Raw genomic sequence first — 21862 nt, 5'->3', positions numbered from 1 at the left:
TTGAACGGGGCATGCTTATCTAAGATGGTGAGGAAATTACTTTTAAATAATGACCAGGCATCCTCGACTGACGGGATGAGGTCAATATCCTTCCAGGATACCCGGGCCAGGTCGATTAGAAAGGCCTGCTCGCAGAAGTGTTATAGGGAGCATTTGACAGTGTAGAGGGATGGTCATTTGACCGCGGACCCATAGTGGATACAGGCAATGAGGCAGTGATCGCTGAGATCCTGATTGAAAACAGCGGATGTGTATTTGGACAGCAAGTTGGTCAGGATAATGTCTGTGAGGGTGCCCATGTTTACGGATTTAGGGTTGTACCTGGAGGGTTCCTTGATGATTTATGTGAGATTGAGGGCATCTAGCTTAGATTGTAGGACTGCCGGGGTGTTAAGCATATCCCAGTTTAGGTCACCTAACAGAACGAACTCTGAAGCTAGATGGGGGGCGATCAATTCACAAATGGTGTCCGGGCACAGCTGGGGAGCGGAGGGGGGGGGGGGTCGATAGCAGGCGGCAACAGTGAGAGACTTATTTCTGGAGAGGTTAATTTTTTAAAGTTAGAAGTTCAAACTGTTTGGTATAGACCTGGAATGTAAGCCTGCAGAGTCCTGTCATACTCCTCCCCCCTTGGCAGTTCTATCTTGACGGAAAATGTTGTAGCTGGGTATGGAAATCTCAGAATTGTTGGTGGCCTTCCTAAGCCAGGATTCAGACACGGCCAGAACATCAGGGTTGGCGGAGTGTGCTAAAGCAGTGAGTAAAACAAACTTAGGTAGGAGGCTTCTGATGTTGACATGCATGAAACCAAGGTTTTTCCAATCACAGAAGTCAACAAATGAGGGTGCCAGGGGAAAAGCAGGGCCTGGGTTTCCCTCCAAATCACCCGAGGAACAGAGGAGGAGTAGGATGAGGGTACAGCTAAAGTCTATCAAAACTGGTCGCCTAGAGCTTTGGGGACAAAGAATAAAAGGAGCAGATTTCTGGGCGTGGTAGAATAGACTCAGGGCATAATGTGCAGACAGGGGTGTGGTGGGGTGCGGGTACAGCGAAGGTAAGCCCAGGCACTGACTGATGATAAGAGAGATTGTATCTCTGGATAAGCTGGTTATAATGGGTGAGGTCACCGCATGCATGCGTCGGAGGTGGGACAAAGGAGATAGGGGTATAATGAGTGGAACTAGGGGCTCCATTGTAAACTAAAACAATGATAACTAATTGTTGAGGCTGTAATCGAACCCACAAATGCTCCAGATACTCAACTAGTCTAAAGAATTGCTTCTTTAAAATCAGAACAGTTTTCAGATGTGCTAACATAATTGCAAAATGGTTTTCTAATGATCAATTAACCTTTTAAAAGGATAAACTTGGATTAGCTAACACAAAGTGCTATTGGAACACAGCAGTGATGGTTGCTGATAACGCGCCTCTGTACGCCTATGTAGATATTCCATTCATCTTTTCCTGTGGCAGTCCTCATGAGAGCCAGTTTCATCATAGCGCTAGCTGGTTTTTGCAATTTCAAAGTTCTTGAAATTTTCCACATTGATTGACCTTCATGTCTTAAAGTAATGATGTACTGTCATTTCACTTTGCTTATTTGAGCTGTTCTTGCCATAATATGGACATGGTTCCTTTCCAAATAGGGCCATCTTCTGTATACTACCCCTACCTTGTCACAACGCAACTGATTGGCTCAAACGCATTAAGTGGAAAGAAATTCCACAAGTAACTTTTAACAAGGCACACCTGTTAATTGAAATGCATTCTAGGTGACGACCTCATGAAGTCGGTTGAAAGAATGCCAAGAGTGTGCAACGCTCTCATCAAGGCAAAGGGTGGCTACTTTGAAGAATCTCAAATATAAAACATACATTTGGATTTGTTTAACACTTTTTTGGTTACATGATTCCATGTGCTATTTCATAGTTTTGATGTATTCACTATTATTCTACAATGTAGAAAATAGTACAAATAAAGAAAAACCCTTGAATGAGTAGATGTCCCCAAACTTTTGACTGGTACTGTATATATATAGGCTACTCGTTCAAGAGCTAGAGAGAGGGGGCCAGTGGAGATGCATGAATTGCGCAAGAAGGGAACACTGAAGAAGGCAGAGAGATGTGTCAGTTAGAAGATAATTAATATATTAAACGCATCATTCGTATAGCCTATATAATAGACTACATATTATAGGCCTCCTAAAATGAATCTAGGCGACAACCTGTGCTATAGGCAAATGTAAAAGGCAACAAAAAAAATACATCTGCTTGATTGGTCCTTTTAAGTAGGTGGGTGTGCATGTATGCACTCACAAATTCTCTATGTCCATTCAGAAAGTTTCCTAAAATAGGAATAGCCTGTCTGGACTCTAATCAGACAAAAAAAAAGTGTCTTGTTGCAAGGTCAGCATATGTGTGAGGAATAACAACAGGTGCCAATTTCCTCTCTTATTAAATGGGGTACAACTAAATGAAACATAGCCAAGCTCCTTAAATGATTCATCCTATAGGATGCATAGCTTATATCCTCATAATTTCAGTCTAATGGTAATAGTGAAGTTGCAGAGAAAAGCCATGTTTCTTTTGAGTCTGATCTGCGCCAATCCTCCCCACATCGGTTGTTTGTGGCCGTGTACATTGGCCTGGCCAATGTACAATGGCTTGGCCGTAACCTCAAATTCCAAGACCATCACAGCCCGACTTTCAATTTGAAATATGTCACTTTTCAAGCAGGTTAGCATTTTTTGGTCATGAATCTTGTTCTGGAGGTAGCTCTGCAGGGGTCACTAGCTAGCACAGCCACAAAGTCATACATTCAGATTTTAAACCTAACCTTAACCACACTGCTAACCCTAACGCTTAAATTAAGACAGTCTAATTTTTGTTTTCATACATTTTTACAATATAGCCCATTTTAACTTTGCTGCTGGCCTAAGGAGAAAAAAAAATCACTCAGTTCTGCCTCCAGAACAAGACTCATGACAATAAACATCAACCAGTCTTTTTTAAAGCCAAGATTAAAATGATTAAAGCCTGTAATTTCTCAGACAACAACCCAATGTTGTTTGAGTCATTGAGGTATCTGATGTTATCACCGACTCATCCTAGCCACTGAAAATCATATCGACACATTATCTTGGCCTACTCATGGATTACTGAACATGTTGTTAACTGACCCCTTAACATCAAGTTTCTTTCCCAGGATATTAACAGATAAAACTAAAAATAGGCCTGGTAGAACATTCCCAGGATTCCCTCAAGAACAACTACATCCATTGAAAACATAACTGTGCTGAGGTCAAAATATTCAATTTTCATAAAGAAAAAGCTCTCTTCCAGTCAATCTTCAAGTAGGCAGCATATTAACATGACACTGTCAACAACATCATTATGCTTCTGTTCTCCAATGTATCACTCCTGTCCTTTAAAGGTTCAGGGTCATTCCATTTCATTACGGCAAGCCATGACACCCACCATCTCAGATTGTTCTAAAATCATTTCTGTAATTAGACAAAGATACGATTATCATTCCTGCAACATTATTTTGTTTAAATATAATTTTATCTCTGAGAAATTCAGCTAATTGATTGCACTCAAATTGGGCATTTTAATTTATAGTAATCAATAAATATACTACCTAATGTAACCGATGTGAAATGGCTAGCTAGTTAGCGGGGTGCGCGCTAATAGCATTTCAATCGGTGACGTCACTCGCTCTGAGACCTTGAAGTAGTTGTTCCCCTTGCTCTGCAAGGGTGCGGCTTTTGTGGAGCGATGGGTAACGATGCTTCGAGGCTGGCTGTTGTCGATGTGTGCAGACGGTCCCTGGTTCGAGCCCGGATAGGGGGGAGGAGAGGGACGGAAGCTAAACTGTTACACTAACATCCAATTTGGACCAAATTTTTCCTAACAATAAGTAAGACATGAGGAAGACATTCCAAAAAGCCACCCACGGACCCCCCACACCAATTAGCATACAGTTCTTTATGTTTGACAAATTGTATGGATCTTGCAGTTCAGCGTATTGTTTCTTCATTCTATGTAACGTATTCTCAGTGAATTTGGTGACGTTTTTCTCCCGTTAATGGAAATTAGTCATTAAAGTTGTTAGGTTTATGTCCCATCCTACATTCTGGTAAAACCGGTTCAAACCACTAGATGGCGATGTTCCTGCTATTAGGTAGCATATTTTTCTACATATTGGTTTCCTTAGCCTGTAAGCAGTTTATGGACAATGTATGACAGCAACCCATGCTTTGGTTTGTTTACCTGACCACTTCAATGTTTTGCATTTGTTGCACAAATCCAATGCAAGTCAATGGTACCTTTATTAGCATTTTCACATTTCTTATCCAAATCATCATTGAGTTACACAATCAATTGTTTTATACTTTAGGGTGATTTGGACATAAAGTGTGAAAATGCTAATATAGGTACCATTGACTGGCATTAGATGTGTCACAAATGCTAGAAAGTTAGCATTCGAAACAGTGGACAACAAAACCAAAGCATGGATTTCTGTCAACCTTGTCCATAGACTGAATACAGGGTAAGGAAACCAAAATGTCCTTTTGTAACCTGGAACAGCACCATCTAGTGGTCAAAACCTGGTAATTTCAGGATGTAGGATGGGACATAAACCTAACTTCAATGACTCCTTTATCTGACCAGGAATATTTAAATTATTATTATTTTTTAATTTTTTTTAATCACAAAAATCACTGGGAATACATCATGTAGGATGAAGAAACAATACTCCCGTGCCACAGCTCCATACTACTTGTCAGACAGAGAACTGATACTATATAGTCGTTGTTGGGTGGGATTGGTGTGGGGTGTATCCATGTGGGGGCTTTTGACAATTTCTTTGAATTTCTCATGTCTAACTCATCGCAAGAAAAAAAAGTTTGGTCCAAATCAGATGTTTGGTACTATATTTATTGAATATTACATGAATCCTAACAATTAAAATGGTACATTTGCAATCGATTATCTAAATTTCTCAGAGATCAAATTATATTTCAGTAAAATCTTACCTTATTTGCACACACTGTATATATACTTTTTCTATTGTGTTATTGACTGTATGTTTGTCTATCCCATGTGTAACTCTGTGTTGCTGTTTGTGTCGCACTGCTTTGCTTATCTTGGCCAGGTCGCAGTTGTAAATGAGAACTTGTTCTCAACTAGCCAGCCTACCTGGTAAAATAACAATAATAATGTTGCAGGAATGCTAATGTTATCTGTTCCTAACAACAGAAACAATATCAGGGCAATCTGAGATGGTGGATGTCGAAATCCACTTTCTTGGGCTTTTTGAGGTGGAATGACCCTTCAATAATAATTTTAGAGAGAGGAGCAGGAAAAACCCTAGAAATCAATCCAGTCTATACATGTCATTACAGTTCAATTACCCAAAGTAGCTCTAGGTAGCTTATAGCATGACCAAGGAAATGCAAAGCCAATGCAGGCCTCGACTAATTGTGAAAAATAATTTATGGATGTAAACATCAGCAGAAAAAGATACAGGATGGAATCCAAGCTTATCAAAAAACTATAAAAACATTGAAGAAAATACAGTAGCGGAAAGCGAAGGATGTTTTGTGTAAGCACAATATTATTGAGCATCCCTTTATATTCATCAAAGTGAGTGAGCTACCATGACAACAGTCCCTACCTATTGGTCCTGTGTGGCTCAGTTGGTAGGGCATTGCATTTGCAATGCCAAGGTTGTGGGTTTGATTTCCACGGGGAACCAGTAAAAATGAAAATGTATCCACTCACTACTGTAAGTCGCTCTGGATAAGAGCGTCTGCTAAATGACAAATGTTTATGTAAACAAGACCACGGGATGTAGGCTACAAAGGTACATCAGTTCAAATGTAGCTCGCAATTCTTAGATCAAACCCTGCCTGGACGTAAAGACAAGTAATCAATAAATAGAATTGCAATTAATCAAGCCAGTAAATTAACATCAGCTGAGAGCAATTACATTATGCGCTCATCTTCCTCAAGTCACAACCATATTGCATAGTGGCGGTAATGCTGCAATCCTATTCGCTACATGTTCACTAGTGAGGAACGTCATTTTCAGAGGGTCAAAACTCACATCCATCACCTTGTCAATTCCTACTGCTCATCATCCAGCCCCAACAATAGGATCTAACTTATTCATGTAGATACATAATAAGGTGCCTGAAAATCCTCCACTACTGGTGGTAGTGGTGAGAATTGTCCCCTGATAATATAGATGTGTTACTGTTTAATTAACTGCCTTTTCTGTATGTTCTGTGTGTAGTCCATGATGGGGCTTTGGAAATAAGCATGAAAAGTATTGGATATTAGGCTACTGCTCAGACCTATGATTTCATATGAATTGAAAGAATGTCAAGAAGAAATGACCTTCATTCATCTTTGGATGTTGCCAAATTTAATTTTTGGGACATATGATGCACATGGAATTCTTAAAGAGCCTTTTGTGTGTTCTAGCCACTTGACAAAAATACGTAATTCAATCTCTCCATCATGACTCACCTTAAACAAATATGAAATAAAGTAGGAAGTTGGATATCCTTCTGTTGGGTGGCAAATATGTACCAGTGCAATGGCAAATACTCAAATTATACTTACTGTGATTTTGGCATGATCGAGCAAAGCCAATGTACATAATCGCACAATAGGGACAACCAATGGTGTTCTATTATATATGGGGTAAATTATATCTATGGTTACTGAGAAGTAGATGCTTGTTCCCTTAAGCCATGTGCCATTTTTTTCCAACCACGACACTGATGTTATTATGGCAACGTTGGAATAGGATTTTTAGATGTCAAAATGCACAGAACACTTCTCACCTCAGTGTACAATGCAGTTAGAGAGGAGGCTTTGAAAATTGGCTGTCCATCTTACCATATACGCGCACCCATCCTTGTTGCTGACATAAAGAATCCCGCAGGATTCGGTCCACCAATGGATCCAAGGAAAGAAGTCCACCATGAAGAGAATCCACGTCGCCTGTGACTAAGTCGGTCTGCATACTAGAATCACCTTTCCAATAACTTCCAAGTAGAAACTGTGTCCAAATCGGAAAGTCCACGACGTAACGTTAATCATCAAAAGGAAGCAATGACGTTAGCTACTTAATTTAACTGCTGGTGAGTTAGCTTTATGTCAAAACATTACAGTTTAACCGGGCTAAATTCTCGCGTTTACTAGCTCGCGCTAGCTATTTCATTGTTTGGTATAAACTAGCGTTCCAGCTAGTTAGACGAAAGCCCTACCATCATGTTTTCTTTCATACTACTTACTGCGGGCTAGCAATCAACATTGTATTGCTGTCTAGTGGTAACAATAACAGTTTTTAGCTACACACTGTTGACATTGTCGCCAACGGTCTTGTTCCCATATCCTCCTTACCCAGCGATCAGAGGTAGAGTGCTGCTCCAACAGGACCACGCGCAGAAAAAGTCCCGAACGTCTAGTACTATCCCCTTGTTATTCCAAGCAAATGTGTAGATAGCCAAATAAGTTTGTGTAGCCGTGACGTCACTGATTCGCCCATTCTTGAATACAGGAACCGGTACTCACGAGGTAGGGTTTCTCTTCCCTCTTCCATGGGGGTCACATTTATTATCCAAACCCAAATTTCCACTTCTATCGCATGCCAGCGCAAGATTATTGGGATCCAGGAGAGAGCAGAGGATCACAGAGCCAATCGTTTACGCATGGGTTCAAGGCAAAGGGGTGTGCCCTGCTGTGTCAGATTACACATGAACAAGAGTAAGAACAATTATTTAGAAGCGTCTATGATGTGCATATATTATGAACAGATTTTTTGTAAATTATTAGAAATCTTTGAAACACAGACTCCAGCAATGGGACACACTTGAATTGTATTAACATTGCAAATATAGGTCTGATGTAGGCTGCAATTGAATATACTATTTCACTAATAAAAACATGGTGCAGCAACTAATGTTCTATTTGATACATTGAATTGATACCTAGCTAATTGTCTTATTTGATTACCATTTAAAATATACAAAGTTGTCTTCAAGTGAGTGAATTAAACTACCATACCTCAATTATGTTTTTGCTAGTTTTATAATTTATATCATCAATAGATTACATACTACTTTCAGCATGTCTTATACATGCTTATTTCAATTATGTATATAAACCATTGGTTTATGTCTTTTCACTCATTCTTCTCACAACACCAAACTATGTACTATGTCTCCCCACTGTGGTAAGTATAGTCTGTTGAGAATTCCACCTCAAAATCATAACCCCAGTCATTAACCCAGTAATCTGTTAACTTGCAAAGATAATGCACACATGATAAATTATGGTGGTTCTGATATTTTATTATTTAAAATATTTTGATAGTACATGCAATGGTCGAGAGATTCCACTTTGGTCAGTTTAACCATATTAGACCTTCTCTGGGCCCATATTTGATTGTGACACATTGTTTATCTTCAGTTTTTGCTTGCTTTAGCTGTGACTTCAGCTGCAAATAGAAATAAGAATGCATCACTCTCAAGTCATAGATATTCAGTCAGTATACATCCACACAATGTCAAAGTGGGTAGAAAAGGTTTCCAATATAACACATCCAGGATGCATAATGTGCTGTGTAGATAAGGAAAATAAACAAATGAGATAGACTTGAATTACGATCCTGCACAAAATCATTTGATAGTCATACTCACGTTGAGTCGTGAGCTTGGACAGAATGGGGATAATAATGTCCTCAAGATGTCTCCTCTGCTCAATGAAGTCTTGAATAGATGGGTTCTTGGCATTCTGGATCCAATCCGACTTTACTGAGCAGGTGTTTGTACATATGATCTAGGTAGAGAGAGAAAAAAGTTGTAAAAAGGACAAGAGAGGGAGATGTCTACTGGGAGTATAATAGTTTATTGAGTTAATGTAATTGTGTTACCTTATCCTCCTTGTTGAGTTTCCCTTGAACCTTCTCTGGGTCAGCAATGGTGTCTCTCACATGTGTTATGTAGGACTGCAAGTCCTGCTTAGCCTCTGGAGTGTAATAATGATCTTAATAATGATGTTTTTACATGCAGCACATGCTATGAAAGGAAGTGCATCTCATATATCTCATCTATCTCTCACACACACACACGCACACACACACTGGCCTCATCCAGAAGATTATAAAAGTGCCTGACTCTCATATTTTCATTCTATCTCACCTGCCCAAGTAAGATATTGTGCACAATCCATTTTAGAATAACGGGAGGCAACTTCCATGGCTCTCTCCCTGCGGAAGTTCTTCGCCTGCATGTCGGCACCAAGTTCCACCAAAGTTTTCACTGTCTCAAGCTGGCCCCAGAGGGCTGCACAATGCAGTGGGGAATAACCTGTATTTGAAAATCAAAATGACCATGGTATTGTGTATTATTACTAGAGATGTGATCCTTTGATGTTTAACAAGTGTGTGTGGTGTGTGTGTGTGTGTGTGTGTGTGTGTGTGTGTGTGTGTGTGTGTGTGTGTGTGTGTGAGCCATGTAGTCTAGTTCCAATTATATTGTTGGAACTTGGGACACCTACCTCTTGCAGTACACTCGTTAACATGAGCTCCATGCTTCAAAAGTTCCCGCACGGTGGTGCTTCTTCCCAGCATACATGCGATGAAAAGTGCATTTCTACCCATTTCATCCTTTTCCCAGAACAAATCATCTGGTGGCTCTTCATTGCCAGAAAGGCACTCGTTTTCCAAATGTTTTTGTAGACCTTCGATGTCTCCAGTCAAAGCATAGTGAAATACAGCATTTTCTTCAATTGACTGCATTGTTCTGGTATAGCGTAGTATGCTGTGGTTCATTGGCAAAGTAATTTTGCTAGATAAATAAATTACACGTATTGTTTCCATGGATACAAGGGTCACTCCTTTTTCCTTCCCTACTAACACCAATCCTTAAAAGAAAAGGAAACGATGACTACCTGTATTGTCTTTTTGTCATTTGATTGGTGTGGAAAGTGCAACGTTATATACACACACGAAAGACGTGGAAAGTGTATAATCCCCACAAACATTTACTCATTCTTGTGTTTTCCTGTGCAATGCGCACATCGGAACTATGTGCTAGTGGAATACCAGCCAATAATCGTTCCGAGGGGGGACCTTGCGCTGAAATACACAACAATGCACATTTCCTGTCGATTGTAATTTTATGGAATGTCTAAAGAAAGCGTAGCTTGTGATTCTGCAATGTAGCTTTTGAAATATTGGCGATCTGTCACTTTGCTAGACGTTCGAATGGAAATATAAGGTAAGTATTTGTTTTCGACCTGCATATTTTCTTGATCCAGTAACGATAGCATTTCTCCATGGAAAATATGTGTGTTTAGCTAACCTAGCCAGACCGTTAGCTCTAGCAAGGAGGCGGCTAGCTAACGTTAGCTGCTTTCCTGAAAGTTGGCTAGAGTAGCCAGCTAGCTTGCTAAATGCTAACATTCGATGTTAGCGAGATATCTTTTATTTATTTAGAATTAAATGCAGTCTGCTAGCTACATAGCCCTCTAAATATAACAATTAGCTAGCTAGTAAGCGTCAGTTATTTCCTAGCTTAGTTTGAGTCTTTGTCTAATAGTAGCTTGTTTTTCTAGCTAGTTTGTTAGCTACAGTAGTTAGATTTCAATCTCATCTGGATCAACAGTACCTAGCTATTAGCCTATCGGCCTGTTAACTGGTCAGCTATCTACCAATACATTTCGAATAGGGTACACATTTTCTAGCTAGTTGTCATAACTAGTCATTACTTGCATATCATGGTGACCTCAATATGGGAAACACTGTGTGTTTTTCCTCTGTATGTTACAGTAGTAGTTGCTTGTGTGGGCTAACATCCCTCCTTATAATAAATTGGAACTTATCCCTCCTTTGTTTTTCCATTCACAAAGGTTGGCAAAAAGTTGTGGGACCAAAGGTTGTTTTTCTGTGCATGGACGGAAAGCCAATGCGCAGGTATGTGATGATTTGAGCTTTTTTTGTGTGGCTTAAATGTTTATATCTCATTCAGTTAAAAATGAATGCTCATCCTTTGACATCCAATGACAATTGTGTCCTCGCTTAGTTAATCATTCTTCATGACAAATTATAGAAATTTCTAAGTGGCCGTTTTTTATTATTATGTAGGCTAGGTTTGCTGGAAATCGTAAAATCAACATGTATAAAAATGTAATCAAAATGAATGGGGGTTGAGTTCTGTATGCTTCTATTATATAAGTGGAGTAGGATGCTTCACCTATGATTATTTGGAAATGACCCCAAACCAGTGAGGTGTCTTGGGGCTGGTTAGACAAGTTTTTCTCAACTCAACAATGTACATCACATCAATGGAGTTGAGTGGAAACGAATGTGGCTGGTCTGAACCTCTGACTACATCAAGTCGCTGTCAGTCGATACTTATAAAAAAGACATTTCTTAAACCTTTGTGGTGCCCCTATGTTTGTCTTCTGTAGCTGCTTGGCTTTCAATGTTTGCTGAAATCCATACTTTTTAAAGAAAACTTTCATAAAATGCAACCACTGGCTGTTTCCTCCTATCAACTGACAGCAACTCCATGTAGTCGGAGGTACACGCCGCCGACAGTCGTTGCAACCCAACTCCACAGAGATGAGAAACCCAGCTAGGGGGTTGGTGAAACTGGGAGTGCTAGGCCTGTAGCCAGTATCACTTGCATCAATAACCAAATAGCTGTGGTGCCATGTTTCAAGGCCAATTTGAGTCTTTGTGGTTTGACAAATTCATCCATGTAGAATCAAAGAAAGACCTTATTTAGGCCGGTAAGTATTGATGTACCTTGGACCTCGTGTAAAACTAGATTTGAAAGACAGTCCTCATTTGTTCTGTGTAATAGCTTATGCTCCATTTACATAGTGTAGGAGGTCAGAGAAAGTATCCTGTTGCCACTGCAAATTGAGCTATAATTGGAAGAGTTGATTACTGTTTGGCAACAAGAATTGCTCAGGCAGTTGCTCGGGGGGTAACAGATGCTAGCTGAAGAGGCCTTGGATTGCACTGTAGACATTGTAAGTCATAGCCTAGTTGAAAGGGGATGTTTCTGTCTTGGTACTTGGTTCTTTCACATATAGACCTCAACTGTCCTTAGTTCAGACATAGCTGATGTCTGTTTAGCTAAGGAATTAGACTATTGTGTCAACTTTGATTCTGGCTCCCACCAATACCAACATTGACAGTACCAACAAGACCAATTATTAACTTTGATTAGGTTTTGTGGTGGCTGTTTTTTTATGATAAATCAGTGTTGGATTGTGGATGTTTATCCCTGATCTCTGGCTTTATGTGTCTGTTCTGCAGGGGTACAAGTGCACGCCCAGACAATACCGGAATGGACATCACCGCACGCTGCACACTGGGTGACCCCAACAAGCTCCCGGAGGGTGTGCCCCAGCCGGCACGCATGCCCTATGTGTCGGACAAGCACCCTCGCCAGACGTTAGAGGTCATCAATCTGCTACGCAAGCACAGGGAACTGTGTGATGTCGTGTTGGTGGTTGGCGCCAAAAAGATATATGCCCACCGGGTGATCCTGTCGGCCTGCAGCCCTTACTTCAGGGCCATGTTCACAGGCGAGCTGGCTGAGAGTCGGCAGACTGAGGTTGTGATCCGGGACATTGACGAGCGGGCCATGGAGCTTCTCATTGACTTTGCCTACACTTCGCAGGTTACTGTAGAGGAGGGCAACGTGCAGACGCTGCTGCCCGCCGCTTGTCTGTTACAACTGGCCGAGATTCAGGAAGCTTGCTGCGAGTTTCTCAAGCGTCAGTTGGACCCCTCCAATTGCCTGGGTATCCGTGCATTTGCTGACACCCACTCCTGCCGCGAGCTACTGAGGATAGCTGACAAGTTTACACAGCACAACTTTCAAGAGGTGAGGTGGTCTCTCTTTTTCATACATGTGAGTCTGTGCACTCACTCTCTGAGGCACAATCTTGAATCTGTTTATTTTATTATTTAGAAAATGTTGCTTGTCTTGACATTTTTGTTTTAGGATTAGTTAGTCACTTAGTTTAGCTATTAATTTGAAAATCCACACTGGTTACCCGTTAGTGAACTCCAGAGAGAGTCAAATTTTAGCCCCACAGCCTTTCTACATTGTCAAAAAAAAAATCACACCCAGTTTAGTATTTCTATTAATTTAAATCCCCATGTTATTTGTATCCTCAGGAAATAACTGCCGTTGATCTTTCAGAATTTTCAAATGTCAATTAGATGCTGCTGCCGGTTTAACTTTACTGCCTTTCCATTCATCATTCTATTGAGCACAGCCCCTGTCTTTTTTGTGGGCTTTTAACAGGTTTCAACTGGTGAAAGGATGACTGAAGTAATTTAGCTTACTTTGCCCTCAGGTGATGGAGAGTGAGGAGTTCATGCTGCTTCCAGCCAACCAGCTGATAGACATTATCTCCAGCGATGAACTGAATGTGCGAAGTGAAGAGCAGGTTTTCAACGCAGTCATGGCCTGGGTTAAGTACAGCATTCAGGAGCGCCGGCCACAGCTGCCACAGGTGATAGCTGCTATGTAAACACTTGATTATTTCAAAGTATGAGATAGAATGTTCTTTTCCATTACTCAAACTTTATACACATTTTAGTTTTAATTCAAAAAGGAAATGTAAGAGATAAGACTAGCGACAGTGTGAAATCGAAAGTGTGTTATTCCACGTGGTAAGTCATTGATTCAGGATTTGTTTTCTGGTTGTAGGTCCTCCAGCATGTTCGTCTTCCTCTTCTGAGCCCTAAATTTCTGGTGGGAACGGTGGGATCAGACCCCCTCATCAAAAGTGATGAGGAGTGCAGAGACCTGGTTGATGAGGCAAAGAACTACCTCCTCTTGCCCCAAGAGCGACCTCTAATGCAAGGGCCAAGAACACGGCCCCGGAAGCCCATCCGGTGTGGAGAAGTGCTGTTTGCAGGTTAGTGTCTTAGAACTGTTTAACATTACAGCTTTCTTTCAGTACGTGTGTCTGATCACATCTGCTTATAAAAGGTTTTCAAAATAACAGTCATGCCTAGTTTGGCCAACATGTTGTCCATTGAATATACAAAATATTCCAAAGGTTAGGGTTAGAGGAGACAAAGTCCTACAAAGTGTTTTATTTCCTCTTTCATATTCGAAGTTGGAGGGTGGTGCAGTGGGGATGCCATTTCCAGTGTGGAGCGATATGACCCACAGACCAACGAGTGGCGCATGGTGGCTTCCATGAGTAAGAGGCGCTGTGGAGTGGGGGTCAGTGTCCTTGATGATCTTCTCTATGCTGTCGGCGGCCATGACGGGTCCTCATATCTCAACAGTGTGGAAAGGTTAACATTTTTTTCCCTGTTTCTAAAACAATGTCCACGTGTCACCACCTCGTTAATGTTTATTTATAGGGCCTCATCCCAAATGGCACTATGTCCCCTACTGTATATAGTGCTCTGGTCAAGGTAGTGCACTAAATAGTAAATATTGGAACACCTGCCAGATCTTATCAAGAGGCTTATCTTCCTTCCATTGCTTATCTTACTGTACTGTACTAAAATCACTCTCCACAACAGGTATGACCCCAAGACCAATCAGTGGAGTAGTGATGTGGCTCCCACCAGCACGTGCAGGACCAGTGTGGGTGTGGCTGTCCTGGGAGGGTATCTGTACGCAGTAGGGGGCCAAGATGGAGTATCGTGTCTCAACATTGTTGAAAGGTGACTATACAGTGTGTTCTATCAAGCTGAGGTGAAGACAAATTATCTTGCAATACTGAAAGTATTATAATAAACATTTTTACATGCATTCTAAAATATCACAGAAAGCTGACTCCTCTGAGTAATCTGACTGTATGCATGATCTGTTGCAGATATGACCCCAAGGAGAACAAATGGACACGCGTGGCCTCGATGAGCACCAGGCGCCTGGGTGTAGCTGTGGCTGTACTGGGGGGCTTCCTCTATGCAGTGGGAGGCTCTGATGGCACGTCCCCTCTCAATACAGGTACATGTGAATTACTTAGAAAACAGTACAGTAGCTTTCATTGGTCAGCACATCACTAAAAGGGTGTATACTACTTTATTTATTTATACTTATAAGTCACATGAGAAGCTTTAGAGATCCTAAGAAAAGAGATCCGAGAATCACATAAATGCCCACAAAGTTCCCTACAGATATCTTTATCGTATTAGTTAGGCACCAAATGGAAGAAGACTGACTGAAACAGGGAGGAACCACCTGAACTTGTCCTTAAAAAAATACTTGTTTTTGTTTTCTTGCTGCGTTTTGCTACAGTGTACCCTAATGAATATGGCCCTGCTCTAACCTTTGCATGTTTGCGCTGCTCTTTTGTGAGCACAGTGGAGAGGTACAATCCGCAAGAGAACCGCTGGCACACCGTCTCTCCCATGGGCACCAGGAGGAAACACCTAGGCTGTGCAGTGTACCAGGACATGATCTACTCTGTAGGCGGTCGTGACGACACCACCGAGCTGAGCAGTGCCGAGCGCTACAACCCCAGGACCAACCAGTGGTCACCTGTTGTAGCCATGACTTCAAGACGTAGTGGGGTCAGTCTGGATCTCTTACATTAGACTTTTGATTGGTTTGGGTCTTTTATTTTAGGGTAAGCAGGCAAAGTGTTAGAGCTTTTGATCAAATCAGGTAATTTAATCAACTTTGTTGGGATGAACTAGATGAAGTGTGGAAGAATAGGAAATTAATCAAACGTTGGCTTTCACCTGTTGATGTTTGGAGCATTGGTTGTCTTGCAGGTTGGACTAGCGGTGGTAAATGGTCAGTTAATGGCTGTGGGCGGCTTTGATGGGACAACATATCTTAAAACAATAGAGGTCTATGATCCTGACGCTAACACATGGAGGTAGGTAACTGCATGCAAGAGGTTACTTAAGATGTATTACCCTAAGAGTGCTTGTGTTGAACCTGAGAGAACCTGTTATTCATTTTCTTCTTGTCCTCCAGACTCTACGGTGGAATGAACTACAGGCGACTTGGAGGAGGGGTTGGTGTTATCAAAATGACTCACTGTGAATCCCACATATGGTAACGCCACCAGTTTAAAGGACTCACCGTCGCTTGTGCCTCTGAAAGAAACATTGTTTATCGTGCAAGGAAGGAAGACTATATTAACTTTAACTCGTCCACAGCCGTGTAATTGGCAAGCCAAGGAAATGTCTTGAGTGACTACAAGATGTGTCAAGTCTGGAAGGCTTCTCATCTAGTAGTCTATGGTTCATCTCTCTATTCTGTACTTCCTGTATTATGACTTGACACGCCAAGCCAGCCAAGGCCAAGAGGAACCAACTGAATAGGCCTGCATCAATCACATGAGGAACTATTATTTATGACATCACTGCGGCAAACACTTAATTTCCCCTTTTTCTGTTACTGAAATGGAATGATGCAGCTGCACTTTAGGATACAGTTCAGAATTTTGCTGTGTGACCTGTTATACTATACCAACATTGAGTTTACATTTAAATATTAAATGGGGCATGACGAAGAATCGTCAAAGAGAACTGATGTTTAACTGAAAATGTAGGATGTGGTCGCATTGCTTCTCCTGATCTTCATTGTGAACAGTTGTTTGAATCTCCTCTAAATTGAAAGCACTGTGATTATAATTATTTTAGAATATCTTATTTTTTGGCTGTTTTTATTGGAGGTAGACACTGAGCATAACATGGAGTTCTATATTCACAACTGGGGGTCAATTGTTGGCCGACTAAGATGTTAGCACTGTGCTGCTTACACAATATTATACTGAGTATACCAAGTATTAAGAACACCTTCCTAATAATGAGTTGCACCATACCATGTTCGAAGGCACTTAAATGTTTTCTCTTTTCCACCATCAATGGCACACATACACTAACCATGTCTCACAACTTAAAAATCCTGTTTCCTCCCCCTCATCTATACTGATTGAAGTGGATTTAACAAGTGACACCAATAAGATCTTGCACCTGGATTCACCTGGTCAGTATGTAAGGGAAAGAGCAGGTGTTCTTAATGTTTTATATACTCAGTGTATATAACTGTTTCATACAAGATTGTTATTGCCCATTTAAGGCTGGATAACAGTTGATATTTTAGGAGCAAAACTCCTTGACACATCGCTTGTGCGTTTAACATTATATGACACATTTCAGAGACAGTCTTGCACTTTAATCTATTATAGATTATTCTCGAGGAATGAGTTGCATTGTGGTTAATCTAAAACACAGTAAGGAATAATAAACCGGTTGGTGTATTATGCATTTTAACCTATTATTTGGTGAGCATGCAAAACATGGATGGACATTCAGTAATATGCTTAATTGAAAAATGCAGTCTCATCTTAACCTTATCAGACCCGACCCAGGCAATCCCTAGGTGAAAAACCTGAAATACACTACTTTTATTTATCTGCCTGCGACGCCCTCAAATGTAGCCTCACGTTGAAGTGTTTTGCCATTTTCTTTTCAGGACAATCATGGCTACAAGTAGAACACAAAATAATTTGACATGAACAGTTGCATTTATGAGTTTTATTCACAAATGTCAATGAAAACAAGGTTCAGCAAGCAAGAACCTTATAGAAAAGGAATTTATAAAATTGCTCTAAGTATAAAAATGGTTTTCTCAGTTGGAAATAAATATCCAACTATTCAGTGACAGCTGTGTGGGATTTGTGGCAGCAACTGTGAGCTTATCACAGTATTATAGACACTATGTTCTGGGATGTCCAATCAATGTAGAAGAGCCTTTACCTTCTAACGACTCTTTTGGCTTGTGAGCAAAACAGTGCATGTTTGTAGGTATCTCAAGAGTTTCATAGTGGAGTCATAAGTTTGTAGTCAAACCGTTCAGACTTTAGACATTTTTGTGAGAACTGTCTTCCTTGTCTCACAAACACAGCTCCAGCTCAGCCGCTGTTAATCGCAGAAGAAATAGACGAATCCAATGCAAAAACCCAAAGCCTGTTTTAAAAGGGGTTAAGGCACTAAAACACACCAGCTTTACCGTGATACTCTAAGCATTTTAATGTCTATATAAATCCCATGTTACCATTGAGCATAAACATATTTCATCATGTGTTCTGCTGAAACTCTATCCCCATGCGTATGTATATCACCCAAATGTGTCATCTGCTCACAAGTAATTATTAGCCTTTACCGGTCATTCAGTGGTAGAGAAATTGCTACCTTCTGAAATGAATGTCCCTCATTCACGCATAAGTATGGAAGCGTTTTGGGGGAAATTGTTTAGGAAGAAAGATGAGGGATGCTTAATTTCTGCTGAAGGTCTGAGATCTCTTTATGAGCTTTAAGCCTTGATAAAACACGTGGCATTTTACCCATATTAACTGTTTTGGATTTGTCTGTGTACTGACAAAATAACCCATTCTGTTAATAAAAACCTTTTTTATTTCCAACTTTAATAAGCTCAAAAAACAATCTGTATTTGAACCATTTAGGAAATCACTGCACAGGGATTACAAGGCTAGTTCTCTGGGAAACTAGGCGTTGATAGTTTTCACTTAGCCACTTGATTCACTGTACTGTATATCTGGAAAGGATTGTGTGTGTGTGTATATATATATATATGAGAACTTCTGCCCAAGTTACTTGATGGCAATGGATTTACCATGTCTCAAACCTGATTATATAATAAATTATAAACTGGGTGGTTTGTGCCATGAATGCTGAAAGCCATGGTATATCAGACTGTATACCACAGTTATGACAAAACATTTATATTTACTGGTCTAATTACATTGGTACTCAGTTTATAATAGCAATAAGGTACCTCAGGTGTATGTGGTATATTGGCAATATACCACAGCTACGGGCTGTATCCAGGCACTGCATTGCGCCTAAGAACAGCCCTTAGCCATGGTATATTGGCCACAAATCACCCCCGGTAGCACAATTATGTCTACACTTTTAGCTTGTAATGAATAATATCTATAGAGAACAAATGCAGCAGGAATTGTTATTTTGTAATGTATGCACTTGCCTTTTCATACAATACAGGTACTTATGCTATTTACAGGAATATAAATGTCAAACAGTTTAATTTCATATGGACAGTAATTGTGAGGTTTACATGCAAATGTTGATTAGATGGGCATCTTCAGGAGGGCACATTCTGTCAGCAGCTGCAGGATGGTGGTGATGTAGGTAGGGCTTGCAATCTGTGAAGGAAAAGAGATAGCAGATCTGTTTCACTCATAGCATTTCATTAGGATCTAAAGTTCTAGATACTTCTCCAGATGTGTGCATGATATCTACCTTGATTTTTCCACTATGGTGAGAAGAACCCAAAGCCGTGGAGACCTGCATCAGTGACCCAGCGGACAATTCTATCCTGAAGTGCCTGAAGAAGTGTGACTGCAGCCCTTTGATGAACCTGGTGACCTCCTCGATGCTGACATCTGTTGTGTCATCCTGCCGCACACTGTCCCAAAGCTCCCAGGCATCTTGTGGGTGGATTGTGTACTTAACATCCATAGGGGGTAGTGTTGGAAGGGTCCAAACCAGTTTCAGGTATTGTATGTTGATGGTGGGGTGGCACCCAATCCACAGGGCTGCGAGCCACTGGAGGTTGGCAGAGTTGATACCAAGAGGGCCAAAGCAACAGTCAAATGTCTTTTCAAACCAGGATTTGACCAAAACTGTGAGAGACTCTGGTCCCCTGGTACAGAGCAAAGGCAAACTGACAAATTCTGATGGTAGTGATCGGAGATACTCTAAGTCACCGTTGACGCAGGTCAGCCAGCCACTCCACACAACCTTCTGAGCATCATATTTTGCAGCAAACGCTTGTCTGGAGAGAATCTGAGGATGAGAACAAAATATGACGTTGAACACCACAATCAGATTTCACAGAAGAATATAGCATGTACTGTAAACTACATTTAGAGAGAAAAAACCTTACCTGTATGAAAACCGTCTCAGCATCTTCATCAGTCTCTGCCAACCCAAGGACCACCGAAAAATTGACCTTGAAGCCCAATTCCTGGCCAACTTCAATCGCCAGGCCCTGTTGCTTCTCTGATACAATGAAAGCTGATAGATGCTTTGAATAGGATTTCAACTGAGTGTGTCTGAACTGGTACAAAGGTGTGACGTACGACAGCTCCCATTCTTTCGTCACCAGGAGTGCCACTTGGTCTGGGTCAACCTGTTTCTAGAGAGCAAAGAGAGAAGTCAGATGGCTGCAAATACAACACTCAAAGGATAATGTCTAAAAATATCAAACAGGGCTACAAGATCAAGCCTACACATTATTGAGTCTACACAATGATGTTGAATAGTTGTGAATACAACCACAATTGGTTTTAGCTACTTACTGTGATATCACGTGATTTTGGAGTTCTTCTACTTCTTGGTATTCTTAGAGCTGTCAGATGGCCTGATGTGTATCCCAGATTAGTTGCTTCAGCGCAGCTTCGCATGGATCGCCTGTAACTCTTGCTCCTTCGTTGTGTCAAGACATTGTTGAGTGGGGTCTTTACAATGCTGTAAAGAACATTATGTTATGATAGGTAGTGTAACATTTATTTTACACCAAGCAGTGTAAAATTAAAAAAGGAAAGCTGAAGTGATAAAAAGTAGAAAAACATTGTCACAAGCTAGCTAGCATGGCCTTGTTCTCTGACAGTATACGAAAGGGTTGATACTGCTAACGCCAAAATTCGCCTTTTGACGATAGTCTCTTCTGACCAGGGGTGTATTGTTAAGAGCCCCATCGCTTGCTCTAAACATCGCTTGCGGTATGGTTTTGGAAACAGGAAGGCATCTTTCATATCAGCGAGTAATAAAAATAAAAAAACGGGTTCAATTACTACACATCTTATTAATAAGGTTAGTGTTCCCACACTGCCATTGTTCCATGTCACAGCGCGTGTTTAAAGAAAACATACAAGAGTGGACTACTTGCGCTCTTGCAATCTGCATCTCCAAACACCTGTGTAAACAGATGAAAGACGCGAGGTGTAGTCACTGAAATATACTTTACTGCAACTGGTGTTAAAAACAGTGTGCAGTAAGTGTTTATTTTACATTTGTGAAATTGTGATGAAAGTAGAGGGATTTGTGTTTCTAAAACAGTACCGCAATTGAGAATCAATTCACATTTAGATTTAATATTTGTCTGTTTTGGCTTCCAGAGCCAATTCGCCCTTTAAATAGAACATGTAAGGTCATTTGACTAAGGAATAAACTCATTTAGTCCAATATTGGTCTAGAGGCACCGATAGGCGTATGGATCTGTGCAAAAGTATACAGTAACTTGTCTTTCTGTGCAAGTTACAGTATATTTTTTATTTTGAGCCTTTCTCGCTGATGAAAGATAAGGACCATTTATTTCGAAAGCCATATCGCAAGTGATGACTGACATTAAAACACAGCATTGGGATTGTAGTTCACATGGGCTAGTCTTCTGCGAAGCTAATCGCTGAAAACTGTAGTGTACAGAAGGCAGAATACCGACTAATTTAAGAGTTTTTGAGAGCTAGTTTTGGCTAAGCAGCTGCTATTTTGATACGGTCTGATTTCCTCGGTCGCTGACCAACAGCTCGGTTAGCAATCTTTTTTTTTATAACGCTAACGTCGATAAAAAATTGTCTAACTATATTAATTAACAATAGATAAGCGATCCCACTAGTTGTATACCTGCTCCGTTCCTCCATGACTGAAAAAAAACGGAAGTGGATTTTGAACATCGCGATCTCCCGTGATGCAACTGGAATCTTGATAAGGAACAGTAATCGATTACAGCATCATTCAACATTGACGTCAAATATATGCGTCGAATCATTTCATACGGTTGAAGCTTCAA

The 21862-nt window shown here is 40.7% G+C and overlaps 4 protein-coding genes across 6 annotated transcripts in view; 1 reads left to right on the top strand and 3 right to left on the bottom strand.

The window, feature by feature from the left end:
- The window catches only part of rasal2 (RAS protein activator like 2), a 101226-nt gene extending 93564 nt beyond the window's left edge, over positions 1 to 7662 (bottom strand). Inside the window, exons 1-2 of one of the 2 annotated variants that reach the window (XM_029623750.2) lie at positions 7419 to 7662; positions 6912 to 7074 (exon numbers count right to left, since the gene is read on the bottom strand). In XM_029623750.2, the coding sequence (XP_029479610.2) occupies positions 6912 to 7038 (127 nt within the window). In that variant the 5' untranslated portion in view covers positions 7039 to 7074; positions 7419 to 7662. The remainder of the gene's footprint in view (positions 1 to 6911; positions 7075 to 7418) is intronic. The other variant, XM_065005751.1, reaches the window with a different exon arrangement.
- Positions 7663 to 8347: 685 nt separating this feature from the next.
- On the bottom strand, positions 8348 to 10098 carry ankrd45 (ankyrin repeat domain 45). The gene is made up of 5 exons (XM_029623744.2): positions 9576 to 10098; positions 9218 to 9385; positions 8950 to 9044; positions 8717 to 8855; positions 8348 to 8514 (listed from the first exon to the last, which is right to left on the bottom strand). The coding sequence occupies exons 1-5, from the start codon at positions 9895 to 9897 to the stop codon at positions 8483 to 8485; spliced, it is 756 nt and encodes a 251-aa protein (XP_029479604.1). The 5' UTR covers positions 9898 to 10098; the 3' UTR covers positions 8348 to 8482.
- An 86-nt stretch (positions 10099 to 10184) lies between these two features.
- LOC115103105 (kelch-like protein 20) lies at positions 10185 to 17293 on the top strand. Its single transcript, XM_029623743.2, has 11 exons — positions 10185 to 10297; positions 10929 to 10992; positions 12349 to 12922; positions 13401 to 13559; positions 13757 to 13967; positions 14172 to 14355; positions 14590 to 14733; positions 14886 to 15019; positions 15377 to 15585; positions 15790 to 15896; positions 15998 to 17293. The coding sequence occupies exons 2-11, from the start codon at positions 10970 to 10972 to the stop codon at positions 16080 to 16082; spliced, it is 1830 nt and encodes a 609-aa protein (XP_029479603.1). The 5' UTR covers positions 10185 to 10297; positions 10929 to 10969; the 3' UTR covers positions 16083 to 17293.
- Positions 17294 to 18421: 1128 nt separating this feature from the next.
- On the bottom strand, positions 18422 to 21800 carry cenpl (centromere protein L). Of its 2 annotated transcripts, none has more exons than XM_029623741.2 (5): positions 21697 to 21800; positions 20373 to 20541; positions 19958 to 20209; positions 19312 to 19857; positions 18422 to 19214 (listed from the first exon to the last, which is right to left on the bottom strand). In XM_029623741.2, exons 1-5 carry the CDS (start codon positions 21744 to 21746, stop codon positions 19140 to 19142), a joined length of 1092 nt encoding a protein of 363 aa, XP_029479601.2. In that variant the 5' UTR covers positions 21747 to 21800; the 3' UTR covers positions 18422 to 19139. The 2 variants fall into 2 exon arrangements, with proteins under 2 accessions (XP_029479601.2, XP_029479602.2); XM_029623742.2 differs by having other exon boundaries at positions 21686 to 21717.
- Between the last annotated feature and the right edge of the window lie 62 nt (positions 21801 to 21862).

Source organism: Oncorhynchus nerka, linkage group LG20, assembly GCF_034236695.1.
Source record: "Oncorhynchus nerka isolate Pitt River linkage group LG20, Oner_Uvic_2.0, whole genome shotgun sequence".
NCBI classification, from domain to species: Eukaryota; Metazoa; Chordata; class Actinopteri; order Salmoniformes; family Salmonidae; genus Oncorhynchus; species Oncorhynchus nerka.
The sequence above is the reverse complement of the archived record's forward strand: the minus strand, read 5'-3'. Positions and strand labels throughout refer to the sequence as shown.